The sequence below is a fragment of the Anarhichas minor genome, unplaced genomic scaffold (assembly GCF_050575085.1).
Source record: "Anarhichas minor isolate MPS153535 unplaced genomic scaffold, ASM5057508v1 ptg000004l, whole genome shotgun sequence".
In the NCBI taxonomy this organism is placed as follows: Eukaryota; Metazoa; Chordata; class Actinopteri; order Perciformes; family Anarhichadidae; genus Anarhichas; species Anarhichas minor.
In genome coordinates this window covers 11,088,216-11,106,252 of record NW_027466450.1, presented here as the reverse complement: position 1 = coordinate 11,106,252, position 18,037 = coordinate 11,088,216, and the positions used below count along the sequence as shown (strand labels likewise).

General features: G+C 44.4%; 2 protein-coding genes and 1 long non-coding RNA gene across 4 annotated transcripts; 2 read left to right on the top strand and 1 right to left on the bottom strand.

The window, feature by feature from the left end:
• Window positions 1–193: 193 nt before the first annotated feature.
• LOC142969265 (uncharacterized) lies at window positions 194–1,080 on the top strand. The gene is made up of 2 exons (XR_012959113.1): window positions 194–549; window positions 691–1,080. It is a non-coding gene; the product is annotated as an uncharacterized LOC142969265 (long non-coding RNA).
• gcc2 (GRIP and coiled-coil domain containing 2) lies at window positions 1,081–17,792 on the bottom strand. 2 transcript variants are annotated; one of them, XM_076109049.1, is made up of 24 exons: window positions 17,607–17,792; window positions 16,890–16,952; window positions 16,674–16,758; window positions 16,497–16,576; window positions 16,285–16,389; window positions 15,615–16,119; window positions 13,696–15,515; window positions 13,021–13,072; window positions 12,808–12,908; window positions 12,565–12,663; window positions 11,669–11,788; window positions 10,623–10,787; window positions 10,271–10,375; window positions 9,539–9,701; window positions 8,952–9,052; window positions 8,633–8,710; window positions 8,377–8,514; window positions 7,854–7,972; window positions 7,470–7,646; window positions 7,127–7,335; window positions 5,024–5,251; window positions 4,604–4,743; window positions 2,511–2,712; window positions 1,081–2,360 (listed from the first exon to the last, which is right to left on the bottom strand). In XM_076109049.1, exons 1-24 carry the CDS (start codon window positions 17,610–17,612, stop codon window positions 2,287–2,289), a joined length of 4,935 nt encoding a protein of 1,644 aa, XP_075965164.1. In that variant the 5' UTR covers window positions 17,613–17,792; the 3' UTR covers window positions 1,081–2,286. The 2 variants fall into 2 exon arrangements, with proteins under 2 accessions (XP_075965164.1, XP_075965169.1); XM_076109054.1 differs by lacking the exon at window positions 11,669–11,788.
• tmem223 (transmembrane protein 223) lies at window positions 3,137–4,559 on the top strand. The gene has a single exon (XM_076109067.1). It carries the CDS (start codon window positions 3,293–3,295, stop codon window positions 4,010–4,012), a length of 720 nt encoding a protein of 239 aa, XP_075965182.1. The 5' UTR covers window positions 3,137–3,292; the 3' UTR covers window positions 4,013–4,559.
• Window positions 17,793–18,037: the final 245 nt, after the last annotated feature.

Sequence of the window (18,037 nt, the reverse complement as noted above, 5' to 3'; positions counted from 1 at the left end):
CATGTGTATATTTAATTTAAAAAAGCAATTATGATAACATAGAAGTGATTCTACCAACAGGCTTGCCATGGTAGTAAAAGCACAATAACAAACACTAAAATAATTGGTGCTTTTATTTTGAAGGCCACCACGCTCGTTGACTGTTTTTCTTTGTACCTGCGGCAGCTTCTCATTCAGTCTGCGAGCGGCGAGCCACCGCTAGAGAATCACAATTTTCAGTTTTACGGCTAGAAAACGGCAACACCCGCCCTGCAAACTCAGTGCACAGTATGTTTGTGTCATAACAGATCAGACGTGCAGCCTTCTAGTTCATAGATTGATGCTGACTGCTGCTCCAGCAAGCTGTTGAGTATTTTTTTAATCCATTTTTAATCACATGAAGCATCAATTCAGAATATATGGAAAGTCTGACTTTTCATTTTTCTGGCCACCGGAAACCACAGAAGTTCAACATGGCGAGCGGGTGCCGTGAAGAAACCAGTCCCACACGAAGAACCTCACTTTTGATAGAGATTGATGGGAATAATTGGCACACTACTACTCTGCAAGGTTCTGCAAAATAAGAAGATAGTAAAAGATGATAATATTAATAGCGAAAAATATCAGAAATTCATCACATTCAGCGAGGTTTTAATGATAGTGCTGCTCCTCCTTATCAGCAGATAAAGCATGTTTTTCTTTCCTCCCCAGTGGCATGCAGTAGCTACTATTTGTTGTTTCCTCCCCTGACTGCGTCATGACACGAGAAACCACATATATTTCCTTAAAAGGGAAGCCCCTACACTCCCCTCCCTCCTCCAAGAGGGATGAGGACTTTCATAACGAGACAATCAATGAATACCTGCATGGAAGCATCGTTTCACACTGCAAGCAAAATGACTTTAGTGGTGATCTACACTCCCTCTTCATTGCATGTGTGTTCCTCCTGACTCACTTTATCCTGTTAAATATCTGTAAAACAGGTATGCTTCAAAATACGTAAATCCTCTTGCTGAAATAAATTGTGACTGATTTTATATAATGAACTGCAGATGCAAAGTTTCACATCAAAATGCATTGTAATGAAAGTAATTGGAAACATTTTCCTCCATGTTAACTTTATTTTAGTTTACAGCCGGAAACAACCAGAAAAGAAAATAAGAACTGTCAAGTTAACATCCTGTATATGCTCATTCATTTTTATACATATCCAATTACTTAAGTTAATCTCCCATAGCTCCTCCTGACATGAACCCTCATAAATATAAAAGCCTTCAATAAAAATACATTCACTTATGCTGAAGGAATCACAGAAAAAAAGCTGCCACTGGAATGAGAGAATGAACAGGCGAGTTATCTTCATCGTCGGTTGGACTTGAGGAGCTGGAGTCTCAACAAATCTTTCATCTTCAGCGATTACAGCAGCACAACAACTGACAAAACCACAAAGTATTCCCAAAACAGATTGAACCATTGAAATCATAACAACCATAAATTTGACATTAAATAACAACAACTACCTACACAGTAACCAGAACAAAATCTCAAACCAACCATCACTCTAGGATGTGATAAATGTTTACTGGGATGTATTTCAAGCAAGTGTCAATTTTCCTACTGAAGGAATGGGGGGGGGGGGGGGGGGGGGCACAGCCGGCCTCTAAGGTAGTAAGACATATTAAAAAAAAAACATTTAATCATGCCCTTAAATATTGTTAAAAGCATATACGGTTTGTACCGAATATGCTAAAACTCCAGTACAATGTACTGTGCTACACAGGACAAGCCCAATAGAAGTGCAAGAAACATCTTAGAAAGCAATCAAAGATCTGAAAATGATATTCCAGTTATTTCATGCTATTAGTTATTACCATGATGTGTGCACATCATGTACGTTACACAATGTTTTCCAGTGCTAATGATGTCTTATAATGCCGTTTGAGCTCCCCTTCAAGAAATGTCCAGTAACCATTGTTATAAAATGGATCAAAAGTAAGAGTGAGGAAGACAGGAATGTGTCACAGTTAACTTTAATTGGTAGGAGACTAATGCAACTATTGCACCGCAAATTCAAATCAATATTAATGTCAAATGATTTCATCTCTACCACACACTTCTCTGATACATTCCTTAGTCCCTTCTATGGTGTGCCCTAAATTTAGTAAATGCCCCAGTTAACCTCCAACTTTTGCCACTAATTTCAAATGTGCGGCATCAGTGCTTAGTACGTGTTTTCACAGAAAATGGCCGGGTAACATCTGGGCACTGTGCTCCTGGTGTTTGTGTTGGGTTGGTGGATCATCAAGTCTATCTGATCCCAGACCAGCTGTGAAGATAGGAGCTCCAGCCTGAGCCCCGAGAACCGGACCCCTCTTCCTCACCTGCACAAAGGAGATCAAAGGACAACCGATTAGAAATGGCAGAGACATTGACAGTATATCCTGCAGCACAAGAGGTGTGTGTGTGTGTAAAATCATGATTAACAGACCATTTGTGTGAGCATTTCTAAAGCCTGTCCACTTCGACCGTACCTTGTGCAATGGCCGCCAGTTTGCTTTTCTCCTCTGGACTGAGCTGCAGCATTGTGTGAATGACGGGCAGCAGCGCCTGCCTCTCGCTGCCAGATTGCAGGAAGATGAACTGCAGCAGGACGTTCTTCAGATACTCCAGGTTGGCCACGCTCTTCTCCCTCTCCTGGTTTCGTTCCAGACGACGCACTTCACTCTTCAGCAACTACAGAGGCAGGTAGAACATATATCGGCAACGTTAAATAACAAAGGCGTAAGTGTTGGCATCGTCCCTGCATTGAATATTATTAGTTTCCCAAATGTCTGGCAAGTTGAAGAAAACACAAACCATGAAAAGAAAAACTGAATATTTTAACAGGAAACAAGTAGGGATGCACGACATACATCGGGCTGATAAATTAATGGTGAATAAAGTGTATTTACCAGTAAATAGCAAGCAACATTTTCTTAGTATACAGAGTTACATTATTATTTATTATTAGGTTACAAATGTAGGTGTTAATAATAAAAACATAGCCAATATACGAATGGATTTATGTTGGTTTGCAAATCTCGATTATAATGCGCGCGCATTACGCACACGCTCGGAAATGAATTTTGGTCCGCGCTACTTCCCGTAACCTAACACCTTACGTCACACATAACAAGTATGGCGGCGCCCTCTGAGCTGCTGCTGCTGTCTGGTGCGTTGGGCGAGAAGCGTTGAAACGATTTTTGAACATTTATTAACTAAGCTCTCTGGTGAAATAAGTGTGGGAGAATTAAACCGTTTATGCTCGTGAAAGATGGGTTTAGCGCGGTTGCTTTGCGGGGCCCTGGAGTATTACTCCAAACAAGTTCGACTCGTCAATATTCAGCAGATATTCGTCCGCAGAAGCAGCCGCGGTGTAGCTCACAGACAGCCGGCTGCCGGCCTCTGCTCCTCCGCGCAGCCCTCCAGAGACGTCGCCCTGTTCGAGCACGACAGGACCCGCTTCTTCCGGCTCCTCTCGGTCTTCTGCGGCGGACAGTTTCTCTTCTGGACGTACCTGGGCCACTTCGCTTACACTGGGCTCAGAGACACAGGGGGCGCTACTGAGAAAGCGAAAACCAGGACGTCCTCCACCACCACCACCACCACCGGACTCGCCGGTATGTGGAGTGTAGAGATGAACCTGGGGTCAAGCGCCTGGAGGTACGGCTTCACGCTGGGATGCCTGAGCATAGGAGCGGGGATCGTCGGGCTCGGGCTCCTGTTCTGCAGGCGCTCCGTCAGCCGGGTGGTTTTACATCAAGGCGGGAGGATGGTGACGGTCTCCACGCAGTCGCTTTTGGGACCAGACCGGGGCCGGAGAATAACAGTGCCTCTGTCCCAGGTGGCCTGTCACGCTCACAGACACGAGTCCCCCTCGTTCATCCCGCTCAGGGTCAAAGGACACAAGTTCTACTTTCTTCTGGACAAAGAGGGGACTGTGAACAACGCGAGGCTGTTTGACATCACTGTTGGTGCTTACCGGCCCGTTTAGGTTCTTGTTACTGTGACACTGTTGTGAAAACTGTATCGGACACCAAACACCAATGGAACACTGGTTGTGTTATTTACATGGCTGCCAAACAAATACTTCAGATTCTGTTTCATTATCTCTTCAATTAAATAAAATCTAAGAGATCAAACATCCTCCCGGATCCATCTTTTTATATATGTTCACAATATATGTTTAGTTTCTTTCATATGTATTGTCTCCATTATGTTGGTTATTCTGTAGACACATCTGTGGCACATCTGTTCATCCTGGGAGAGGGACACCTCCTCAGTTCCTCTTCCTGAGGTTTCTTCCATTTATTTCCACCGTTAAAAGAGTTTTTCCTTATTTGCAGCAAGGATCCAAAGACAGAGGATGTCGTATGCTACACAGATTCTAAAGTCTCATGAGGCAAACTTGTGACTTGTGATATAAATAAAATTGACTATTTCATATTTAAAATCACTTAGAATTAACAATAAGTAATTTGAAATCACTCATGCAACAGATAACAGTTTGAATAAATATGCTGTGGAATTAAAATGAAAAACGTCTTTGCGTTTTCTGACTGTCTACTCGTGTGCGTATACATACGGTGATCTGCTCCATCAGAACAGCATTGGTGGCCTCAGTTTCATGCAGGAGGCTGTTCATGTGCTCCATACTGCGCGTGGCTGTGCTCAGCTTTACACTGAGCTCTTGTTTGGTAGGCTCCACCGTCCACACAACAGGCTCTAGGGACCAAACCAAAGACAAGTTTAAGATCACAGTTTTAGAAAGTCATGGGCAGAGAAGCTGATTTACATAGCACAATACATTAATAACAATCCCTCCAGTCTATGGTGAAGTAGAATTTTTTACTTATTTACAAATTACCATTCCTTGACCCATACAAAGACGGTGACAGGATGAGTGTTCAGCATTTGTCTTTGATTAAATATGCAGAGTTCTGTGCACGTTGCTTTGACAAAACTGAATAACTGTTACAAGGGGCCCCTCCTGTTTCAAACATACCTTGTTTAGGGTCCGGGGACATGAGCAGCTGCTCCAGAGAGGGCAGGGGCGACAGAGCAGGGGCCGGGCTCTCGGTCTCGGTGGTCTCCATGCCCTCGCCCTCCTCTCTGGCCATAGACTGGAGGTCGCTGAGGGCCATTATTCCCATACCTGCCGTGTTGTGGTCCGTGTTTCTGCGCTGGGGGTCCGATGACAGGGACTTACGGCTGGACTGGACCGCCACTGAACCTGAAAGTGTGTAAAGGTTGAGAGAAGTTATTAATTGTTTGGCAGGTGAATATAAGCATATTAAAAAGCAGAGAATGATGTAAAACAACAAAAATACATTTCAAAACAAGATTGTCATTTAAAAATATTCATAGTTTATTAAAGGGTGGGTTGCATAAACTAGGATAAAATCAAAGGTTATCTGTAATTTAAGTTTCAACTAAGACTCTTGCTACGTTGAACACAAAAATTGTGTTCATTTTTTGTTGCCTGATGTTTACCAGTGTGAACAGTGCAAAAGCTAAATAAATAAGGGTTTAAAATACATAAATAAATATTTTTTGGATGCCTATCGTCAAAGAGCACCTCTGAACTCTGTGCCGAGGATCAATCTGTAACCACACTAAACACAACCTCTGCTTAATTTAACAGCAAATTGTCAGTCAGTGTCCTACTTCATTGCGACATGAGGGGGCACCAGACACATTGGTGTTAACCAGATCTTCAGTTGGCATAAACAATGACGACTACAAGTGTGAATAGAAGGGAGAGAAAGAAGGGTGAGGCTCTTGAGGGAGTTGGTGGACAAAAGAGAAGATTATGATTAATGGACCTGAAACTGAACCAACAGACCAGACACTAAACCTCCCCTCAGCTTCACACCTCCAGTCTGCTACTCTTACCTCCTCTCCACATGCGGCGGAGTGAGAAGAGTGAGACGCTGAAGTGCTACATGCGTACATCTTCTTTGTTTGTGTAAATGCATTGGAGTTTGATCAGATTTTGTAGCCTGATCAGGGTTTAGAAAAACATCTTTGGCCTATAATACTGCGTCTGCGTAATGGTGCTACTTCTGATACTTCTTCTGACTTAACACTCCTCGTCATAGTATGAGCACAGATGTAATTAATTAAATCTGTTATAGGCTCACCACTCAGGAGGAAAGACTCATGATAAATCAACCTGTAGTGGTAAAAGCTATGAGGGGATTAAAAGACAGAAATTTAGAGTAGAATGAATTTCCTGGACCCAAATACTGAGCACAGTTTCTGGAACTGGAACCAGTATTTGTAATTTGTGTTTATGTTCTGATATATAGGATTGATTAAGGAGTAAACGGGACAAAACAATGAATATAGATCAATTTTACTGTTGTTATTTATTTCATTAAAAAAATAATATGAGGCCAGTAAAAATGGTCCAGGGGCCAGCAGTGTTATGGCCCACCAATAAACACACTGGTGTTGAACCCTTCTGCATTTTAACTGCCATTAAATGCAAATACAGAGGTTAAAAGGCTCAAGCACGACTTCCAGTAAAGGCTAACATTGCCCCCCACACACACACACACATATCGGGCTAATCCTGGTGTGCATGTGCGAGCCGCTAATGATGAGTCTCTCCAGATGCCACAGTGAGCTGTTCGCCACACTGAGAGGCGGGAATGGAGCCGACGAGGTCCGCCAACACCTGGCTATGCTGGAGTGACAGAGAAGAAACACACACACACACACGCTTTCCTAGTCAATGTGTGTATTTGCTGTTTGACTGCAGAGGGCAGCTGTGTGGGAGGTGATGAATGAGCTTCCAATGCTGCTCTACTGATAAACACACCAACACGCCCTTTCCTCCGTTCTCTCTCCCATCATTCCTCTGATAGAGAAGCACAGCAAACAGGACAGAAACTTCAGTGCTCTTAACACCTGCAGATGCTTTGATGGATCTCTTCATATGATACCATTCATGCAGTGCATTACTGCAGTCTATTTGAGCAGCATTCACTTATTGGATCATTCTGCCTCATAATATAATAGATACATTTGTTACCTCACCTGTTTCCAATCCGGTACTTATTGCCTGATGTATTTAAACGGATCAAGTTGTTTTAATGCTTACTGTTCTGGCTCTGCAGGCGGAAGAGTTGCTCCTCGACGCGGGTCAGCTGGCTCTGCAGGGTCTCCACGGTGGCCCGGTGGTCATCCTGCAGCTTCCTCAGCTGCTCCCTGTAGGTGTGGCGCTGGGCCTCGAGCTGGGAAGACAGGTCAGCCCGAGCCTGGGACACGTCCGACCTCAGAGCCACGTTCTCCGACTGCACCGACAGCAGCCTGGAGGCGGACACAGAGTGAGAATCAGTAGGAATGTCACATGAGAGGAAATGTTAGGAGGCATATCGGGAGTGTGAGAATACATATAATGTATAAACTTGGTCGTTTTGTAAACGAGGGACAAGCCAGCTCACCTCTCACGGAGCTCGGCCTCCTTGCTGACGGTTTCCTGCAGGATTTTGTTGTGTCTCTCCTGCAGAGTGTCGTGCTCAGTCTGGAGCTGCTGCAGCTCGGCCGTGCTGCTCTGGAGGCTCTGCTGGCTCTCTGCCAGCCTGGACCTCAGCTGTTCTACCTGGGAGGAAAACTGCTCCCTGCCAGACACACCACATATTCATTATGTTCACACCAGTCCGACAATGTTGACTGACACATAATAAACATGATCCATTGAGTAGCTGCCTCTGTGCCTGCAATTTTATTTCAAAAACATCTAAATTCTTTCCCATGTGATATGTTTACCGTTTCTGGTTGCAACCCTGCATCTTCATGCACAATTGTCATACAGGTGTCGTCCTTACCTCTCTACTTTTGAGTCTCCTTCGCTCTGGGCAGTGGTTTTAGTCTTCTGCTGTTTGAGCACATTGTGGACTCGCACCTTATAGCCGTCAAACTCGCCAGATGTTGCCATGAGCTCAGCCTGGAATCAGCACAAAGATGTGCAGTAAATAACGTAGCACACGTTCACTGGAGATTCTAAAAACACTTTTGCGCAGAGTAGCAGTAGATACAGATGTCAGAAAAAAATAAGACAAGCATATGAAGAGTTTGCTCAATGCTTCTTGGCTGGTTCCACATTTGCAGATAGATAGTACATGTTGGGGGTGTCTTAGATATTAGACATGTTTTTCTACAGCCAAAAGATTGCAGTCACATCTCAGTGGTGCAAAAAACAAGAAGCTGATTAATCGATTAGTCATTTCACCGGCAATCAATTAACAAAACAAATGTTGTTGCACTTTTTTTGCCGCCCTATATATTGCCGTTCTCTCTAAGTACTGTGTGTGTGTGTGTGTGTGTGTGTGTGTGTGTGTGTGTGTGTACCTTAGCAGTATCTCTCTCCTGCTGCAGGCTGTTGATGCGTTGCTGCAAGGAGCTGTTGGTTCTCTGTTGCTGTTCCAACGCAGACCTCAGCTGCTCCTGCAGACGATGTCGCTCGCCCGTGAGCTCACTCACCTCGATCTCAACGCACAAACACACACACAGACTTTAATGTTAGACAATGTTGATTTATAAAACTAGATACTTTATCAAAAGGGATAGCTGAGAGAAGTTTTTCTAGGAATTCTGGCTGTGATACCTTGGAGTTTTCTAGTTGCTGTTGATTAGCCTCCAGCTCGCCTTTCAGAGAGGCCTGCAGCATCATGAGGGAGCTTTCCTGCATACACACACACACACACACACACACGTACAGAAATTTAGATGCATACACCCATATAAACAAACACGGCAACACATTAACTATGCCCAACATCTTCAAGGCCTCCCCAACGATCATGCCCACACATGGTTGCATAACACTATTTACATTCATCAGGCAGCAATGTCACACACAGTAACAAAAAATCCTGTGGGACACACTTACTAAGACACACACGCACACGCACGCAGAAACAGACCTGCATCTTGGCATCAGCCAAGTCCTTCTTGGTCTTCACCATCAGCTGTTTCATCTTGGAGGTTTTCTCCTGCCCCTGGTCCAGCTGGGACTTCAAAGCCTCTGGAGAGACAAACGCACATGCACACAGGCAGATGTGCACACAGACAGAATAAACATTTTAGTTGAAAAACATAGTGTCCCGAGATTTCTTTTCACCTTTTTTCATTTATTACACAGCTCGACAGTGCAGAGAAACACGGAGAGAGGCAGAAAATGGCACAAAATAGAGGGCCCTGCAGCTACACGTAGACAGTAAATCATTACAGCTCTGCCGGAATAATAAAAGTTTACCATCAGCGGACGCGGACTGGAGTTCCTAAAACTGTGCACTAACGTTAGACCTGCAGTATTTATTACTTTGTCAATATCAAAAGGACCGAGAGTACATTGTGCATTCTTTTATTAGAAATTATAATTGGGCTGGTGAGTGTCAGCCCTCTCTGGTGTGATGGCTCTGATGCAGTTTGTTTGATGGCATATTTAATGTAGAACTGGTGAATACCACACCGGTTGTAGGTCTGACCGATCTTAGCGACTCATACGCACCGATTTCCTGTTTGAGTGAGTCCTCCTTCTGGGTCAGGGTGTTTATCTGGGCCTTTGACTCCTCAGCACACTCCTCTCTATCCAAGAGTTTGGCATTGAGCTCTCTCACCAGGCGTTCGTAGTCGGCCATCTCCATGTCCAGCAGAGAGCTCTGCTGCGCCTCCTAGAGGCAGAGCCAAGATACTACATCATTACGGCGAGCAAAGCTAAAACCTGATCTCTCTTCAGTCAGGTCATTCTCTCAAACCTTTAGCTAGTTTAGAATGAAAACTCCTGTTCAACAACTGACGTCATCTTCACCCATCATTTTACTGATCATTTAAGACTTAAAATAATAATTTACAGAGCCAAATCAAGTTTAAAATGAGCAGTTGTCCTACTTAAAGATAGTCTTAAATAAAAGACACGGATATGACAATAAAATAGTCTTTCAAGAGATTTCTTTATCTGTGAACGTGACTTTTGAGTCACAAATACTGTGTCTGTTGGGCTGTACTACCAATGACATGAAGTCAGACCTCCACGTATACTGCTGTACTCTACTAATGGAAAAGAAACAGCAGCTTCTGTGCTGTGGGCTACATTTGCTCTCTTTCTCTCTGAAAGGTGCTGCTGTAGCTGCAGGCCGGCCATCACCAGTCCTCGCTTGACTGGACATGCCCTCAGAGACACTAGTGTCCGAGAAGCAGTGTGTGTGTGTGTGTGTGTGTGTGCGTGCGTGCGTGCGTGCACCTTGCGTAGCTGCTCCAGCTCCTGGGCAGTCTGCTGAGACTTTTGCTGCTGCTTGCGGAGCTGGGCTGACAGCTCTTCGATCTCCTTTGTTGCAGATGACAAGTCCTGGAGAAGCAAGCCAACACACATGCATACACACATAAAAAAAGGGTTTTCAGTGTGTATGTACCGTGATTTCATATAATTATATCAACCTTTATAAACGTACAGCCGTGTAGGTCATATGAGTTTTTTAAGTTAGTCAGTATTTGTAAAATCCTTTGAACCATGTGGCTCGATTATAAGATCAAAATACTAGATTGGGAGCAGAGGCTGGCGTTAACACAGAGTATCCATCTCTCCTTATTTCTACCTTGATCTTCTGTTCTTTCATGGCTCTCTCAGCCAGCAGGTCTCTGTCCAGACCGGTTGACTGTCTTTGCAGCTCCTGGTTTTGAGCTTCCAGCTGCTTCACTGTGCTCCTGGTCATCTCCATACAGGCCAGCAGGTTCTCCTTCTCACTGCTAAGTGTCTCCGTCTGTAAAAGCAGTAACAGTTCATGTTATCTCTTCTATCAGGTGATACAGTTACACCTCCAAGATGGCGACTTCTCAGGAAGAGAAAATACGTTCGATGAAACAAGGGGTCCCAGTTTTGACTCTGATGAGTTGAGAATATTTTCAACTGCCGTTGTGCTTATTTCAGATTCAAGGCTTTTACCTGAAAATGCACAAGTGGGCAAATGCACCACAACTGTATGAACACACGTGACACATTCTAGAGTCATTCATGCAAATCTGACAGCGCCAGGCTCTGAGGGATTTCTCTGCAAGGAACACTGAACCAGCAGCAGCAGCAGCTACCTCCCCTCATCTGTCAGCCAAACACTGAAGCTGTGATCGGTAAACAGAGATGTCCAGACGTACTCTTAGATCCCTGACTAGCTCTCAGTCTGCCTGCGCCGCCCCCACCCACCCACCCCCCGAGACCCATGAGTGCACACAAGTATAAACCTGTGTCTCAGAGAACCGTGTTGCACTAGCACAGAGCAGATGGAAGCTATAATCCGCTCCATTTACCTGCCTGTTGTTCTCTCATTGGAAAGCGACAGTTATGAGCTTGGGGAGAGCAGTGTGTGTGTGTGTGTATATATATATATATATATATATATAAACACAACATTTCTCCCCAGCTCACCCAGTCACATCCGATGGGCTATTTGTGGCTGGGTAAAGTGTCGCTGGCTAAAACGACTCACTGTAAATCAGATGGAAACTGAGTTATGAGAGAAGCATTGGACAGATCTATCGCTGGACGAAGCGGCACTGCTGCGTAGATTTACTGGAGGGTGAGAGCAGTTTTGTGCATTTGTTAGTAGTAATGTTCAGGTGTGTGTGATTGAGTGTTTGTTTGCATTACCAGTGTGACAGCACTGCCAAGTCGTTTGGTCAGCTCAGTGATCTGTCTCTCCGCCTCCACCACTTTCTCTCTCTCCTTATCCAGCTGCTCCGTCTGCCTGTCGTAATCTATCTGCATATTCTACACAAACGCACACATACTCATTCATTAGTGGACAGCTCAGTGAAGGTAAACACCGCATCTCAGATGAGAGTATGTGGGACAAAACTCTCATTAGACACAACAGACTGGTTTCCTCTCTAATGGAGGCACAGTCGTAAAGCACAGTGCCGTCTGGGGGCTGCTTATGGAGACCTCTACGAGGGAAATCGAAAAAAAAAAAAAAAAAAGACATTTTCAAAGCAAGCATGCTTCCACTTGCCAATTAGCATATATTAGCAACGCATACAATGAATCAAATGTTTAACGACCACAAACAGTCAGTTTCATTTCGGGTCAGTTCATGTTGGACTTCTCCTTTAAAATAAACACAATCATTTAAATAGTCCATCAGATGGAGAGACATCTGGACACCAACACGTTCTGTCACTTTCAATCAGCCATGGAGGCAAAATAAATAATATTTATAAATAGTGCCTTGTGTTGTCAATATCCTTACATGAAAAACACTACGAATATTACTACATTACATACTTACCCATGCTCTATTTTGGAATCTAGTGGAAAGATTTTTAATTTGTTTTTAAGGTCATCGTTCGGTACATCAGTAGAAATAATGACTTACAGTAAAATATGCCACTGTTACTGAATAGTTACCCGTTTGCAGGTCCGGTGTCTAAACCTGGCAGCAGCTATTTGCATCACTGTCTTTGCGGAAGTAACTTTTAGTGTCGGATACCATTACAGAATATAAGCAGGATATTCTGGTAGCTCTTCTCTCCCACATAGTCACTTACCTTGTAGCCTTCAGCACCATGGATGATATCTTTCATGGAGCTGTTCACTTTCTCCCTCTCTGCTCTCAGTGATTCTACTTCTTTCTTGAGGGATGCAACCTGGAAGAAAAAACGAATAAATCGTGGATTCAGCCATGTAAGCACAGAGGGGGAAAAAAGTATAACCTGCAGGAAACACTGTAGCATGTAAACTCAAACGCCATATTCATGTTGTTAAATATAGAAAGGCAACATTTACTCTACCTCTTTCTTACTGGTTTCCAGCTCCTTCTTTGCTTTGATGGCCACGGCCTTGATTTTGTTCATCTTCTCATCTTTTTCTTTGAGTCCTTTCTCCAGGAGAGCTGAGGGGAGCAGCAGTTACAAGGTCTGAGTAATTTATAATCTATAATTTATGCAAACTAAATTGTTTCTTTTGAAAGACCATATATTTAGTAAAATAATAACAAGTGTCACCTATTTTCTTTGTGATCTCACCGGCTGCATTTTCCTCAGAGGAAGCCGACTCCTGAGAGAGAAAACATCAGAAGAAGAAAAAAAAACACTCAAATTACACATGATTGTTTATTGTTTTTAAAGGAAGTATTGGGTTGTTTTTAGGTTTGAAGCTGCTGACGTCTAATCTTTTTGCTCAAACATTATCATCATTTCCATGAGAGAAATTTTCCCAAAAAATTGGCATCCTTTTTGTTTTTCTCCAGAATTGGATTTCAGGTCGAGTGGATGAACCCAACCCTCCTCCGAGTGACAGAAAATAACAACGGCAGTATTTCTAGAGCTAAAAGAAAACGTTGCATTTATCTGTTATTTTGTCAATAAATGCAGACAGCCTTCTAGACAAACTTGTCCTTTGTCAAGCCGTCACCTGCACATGTTAAATATTTTACGATATAACTTTAAGTCACCGTGTTACAGTTGGGATTTTGGCAATTTCCAATGGTGCTACCAGAAAAGGCATCTTTACAGACAGCCGTCATGAATCTGATTATTGTGGCTTCTTGATCATGTCTGATTAGGCAGTTAAAGCTAAATATGGTCGATCACAATTCATTATTTAGAATATTTATGGTCAGGGACTAAAATCAGGTTGAATTCCCATTTCTTGTGGACTACAAAGTGTTGTTCTCTCACCTGGAGAGCAGCAATTTCACTCCTCAACTGAGATATGAGCGAATCCTTCTCTGTCAGCTGGTCTTTGAGCTCTCTCGTCTCCTTCTCCGTTTCCCCTTCCTCCTTTTCTTCTTTCTCTTGAGTCATCTGAGAAATGTGAGCCTGCAGTCTCTGGTTCTCCACATTAACCTTCTCGTTGACGGACTTCATATCCTCCAGGTCTTTCTGCAGCCCTTCGGTATCCTTCACCACCTCCTCCAGGTTGTTCCTCAACATGCTCCTCTCCTGTTCCAGGTCTGCGATACGAGCCTGGAGCTCCTTCCCCACCTCCTCTAATCCCATCACTCCTTGAGACTCCTCCAGACTACTCCTCAGCAGCACCTTCTCCTTCTCCAGCTCCTCCACGCGTGCTCGGAGCTCCTCAACTTCCTCTGTGGAGGTTTTGAGCACGTCAGAATGATTTTCCTCCAGGGCTGTGATGGTGGTGCGGGCCCGATCTCCCTCCTCTGCCAGCGAATTTAACTTTGCCTCCAGGTGATTCTTTTCAGACGTCTCCTGCTCTAGCCGAGCTTCCAGGGCGGCCATCTCGGAGCCCAAATGCTCCCTTGTTTCCTGAGCTTTGGAAAGCCCAGAAGATGCCTCTTCATACTGTTGTTGGAGGTCAGCCTTCTCTGTGGAGAGGTCTTTGATAGTCAGCTCTAAAGCAGAAACCGTCTCCTGTCGTCTTTCCAAAGCCTCTCTCAGGCCCTCCTCCATCTTCTCCCTCTCCTCTTTCAGGTGTTGCACTTCATCCTCCCTCTCTTTTTCCAGGCTCTTCAAATCCTTCTCGTTCTCCTGAAGCATCCTCTCGATTTCTTTTGTCCTATCGTTGTTCAGCTGTTCCATTTCCTCTCCTCTGTGCTGAAGCTGGGACCGCATTTCGTCCCGCTCTTCAGTCAGCGTGTTGACCACCTCTTTCAGTTCTTGAGTCGTGTTTTCCTTCACTTGCAGTTGGGAGAGGATCTCCACATTCTGCCGGGTCAGTTCCTCCACAGATTGCTTCAGCTCACAGGCCAAAGCTGTTTGCTCCTCTACGGACGACTGGAGCTTCTGGTCCTCACCTGCGAAACCTTCAAGCTTCAGCCTCAGGTCTTGTAGGTTCTTCATCAGAGTGTTTCTCTCCTCCAACATTTCATCCCTCTCTTGGCTAAGTTGTTCCATCTTGTCTTGGAGTTCCCGTTCAGTAATTGCACCTTGCTCCGTCATGGCTTTGTACTGAAGAACAACATTTGTCATCTTCTCACCCAGTTCTGTCTCCACACCTTGTATTATGTCTGTCATGTGTTGACACTCGGTCACAGCAGAGTCTCTTTCTCTGGTCAGAGCCTCACACTGGGCCTTCAGCGCCTCTGGATTCAAAGGGCTTTGGACCACAGGACTGATTGCTGATTCACTTCCATCTTTGTGCGCTTCACTCTGCTGCTGAAAGTCTCCTTGGGCTTCCTGTTGGTCAGGGTCCAGGGTTACGCCCGGGTCACTGGGAGCACTTTCCCGGCTCATCTGCAACTCATTGATTTTGAACTCCATCTCTTCTCTCTCTATCTGAAACTCCTCCTTGGCCCTCTCCAGCTCTGCCTCGAGCTCACTCTTCACATTGCTGAGCAGGGTGAGCTCGTCCTGCAACATGGTGCTCTGGGATTGGAGTTCATCCATGGCTGCTCTCAGTCTTCCGGTCTCCGTCTCCTCCCCATCGCTGTGGCTGGAGTCCCCCTGACTGCAGGCAGACAGCTCCAGCATTTTGGCGATCCCTGAACCGCGGGCCGGGTCCTCGTCTTCCTCCTGCACATCCTGCAGGTAGCTGTCTGGAAAAATAAAGGGTACCGTTAGCTGGAAAAGTATTTTCTAATCTAGAGATTAGGCTTCCGTTTTGGCCTCTTTGTTTAAACGAAGTGCCGCTTTACCTTTGAGAGCGAGCTGCTCCGTCAGCTCCTCGTGGAGCAACAGGAGACGCTCCCTCTCGATTTCCCAGTCCTCCTCCAGAGCCCTCATCTCGTCTTCGTGCTGCAGACTCTTCTGAGCCAGCTCCTCCTTCAGGTTCTCCACCTCCTGCTGGGTCTTCGTCAACTCCCTTTGGCGGCTCTCCTGCAGCTCGCCGATCTCCTGGGATTTCAGCTCCTGGGTCGCTTCCAGGTCAGCTCGAAGGGATTCCAGCTTAGCTTCTAAGCAAAGGCGGACCTCTTCGGCGCTTTCTTTTGCACTGGCATGTTCAGCCAGGTGCTCCCTCTCTCTTTCTCTTTCACTCTCCCTGTCACTTTCTTCTCGCTCTTTCAGCAATTTCTGGAAATAAGACACTTCTTCTTGGTGTTTGTTGTTGGATTCCTCAACGCTGCTCTCTAGGCTCTTGATCTTACTCTGGTGGTCTTCTATTACACGGGCAAGCTCTCCTTGCAGCACTAACAGCTCACCCTGCGCAAAAATAACAGTTTTGTTACGGCATTCTGTATTATAAGCGGCATGCATCAATCAATGGATTTAACAATCTCAAAGGTCACAGAGTGCTCAGAGAAACCCTGTAGAATTCAGTAAAACTGGCACATGAATCAGTCATTTAGTATTTGTGTTGTATTTCACCTCGGCTTGCTGCTTAGTCTTCTCTAGATCTTTACGAGATAGTGAAAGACTTTGCTGAGTTTCTGCCTTCTCCAGTAGTAAGGCATCCATCCTCTCAGTCAGCTCCTATTAAACACGCACCCGCACGATGCAGGAAGGAAAATGAAGCACAGCTTGTTAACAGAGGAACATGTAAAGCAGACACGTGATGAAATTCTGCCCTACAAACAAACCTGTATCAGAGTAGAGTCATCTGAACTGTTGTTATAGTTTTTGGATTGCTGTGTGAGGGATTTAACTTCTTTTTCCAGATCTGAAAAAGGAAGTAATGTCACATACTTACATACAGCACGTACACGATTTATCCACAGAGCCAAACAAGCCTTTACATCATTTAGACTCAAGCTAACCTGCACATCTGCCCTTCATCTTCTGCATGGCCGCCATCTGCTTCTTTGCAAACTTGATGAGGTCATCTTTGGACAGTGTGTCCAGCTGAGAATACAATATAATGAAAGAAAAGAGAGAAGCATGAATCTTTACCAAAACACATATCGAACAATTAATCACGTTTATACAAATCTAGACAGGTTTGCCTCTTTGAGAAACCTGTGATTGTGCCGTACCTTTGACTTGGCTGCACCTGCTGGTGATGGAGATGCAGACTCTGCTCCAGAACCACCAGGGTCCTGTTTCAGTTAATTGAAAAGGAAGAAATTACATTTAAAAGCTCTGCAGGGGTGCCCTGTTTTTCCTGTTATTTTTGACAGCTTGACTACCGGGTCTTACAGCCAGAACGGTATTTCCTTTGAAAAATCCTAAATTTAATGTTGCCCTGCTTGTCGGCACAAGTACATTGTTGATAAAGCATGTTTTGAAAGCTGTTGTGCTTTATTGGGAGTCGCTTTTCAATTCGGCATACATATATATGACCAAGTATAAAGACTTTAACTTATATTTCGACTTTAAGAAAGGTTCGTCTTTCCCCTGTGTCGACATTTACACAGCTATCGGAGCCCTACGGTTAGTCGTCGTGGTTAATATATATGCCGGTTGTATCAGAGTAATGCTGTGAATGCTTCAGAGTAATATCATGTTCTACAAAGTAACGTACGTATCGATATTCAGCGCATTTAACTTAAATAGCAAAGATCTAGAATGAAGTTCGCCGAGTAAACAGGATATAAAAGGACAACTTAACCTAACAAATTGGTGTTTACAGCCCTGTTTCAAAGCCCCAAGAGCCGGTATTACAAACAGCAGAGCATTATATTATTATATATATATATTATGCTATACGTGCTAAATTGAGCCAGACTGGCTAAAGCTAACTGAACATTTACCTCCATCTTAGTCGATGTTTGGCTACTTCTCGGTCGTCGGACAGCCACAGAGTCCACCGGGAAGTCTCCTGGACTGAGTCAACGCGATACCTGAAGTAATGTCCGATTTATTGGAGATGTTAATAGGAAAATATCCCCTGTTTTGGTTAACAGGCTAAATAGCAACGACTTGCTTCCGCAAACGTCAACCACGTGACGTCAGCATAGGCTACGTCACACATTCAACAGGATCTTTTTCAACGGTTGAGCCAAAGATCAACATCCACGTGTTGTTCCGTTTCTTTAACAGATCGCTTATGAATTGAACACCTACCATCTGACATCTTGTCAGATACAAAGATATAATATGTTGTGGTTTTTATGTGGAAATGAAAAGTACTAGAAGGCTAATGAAGTTTACCTGACACCCTTTGGACATCTTGTGGTTCCCA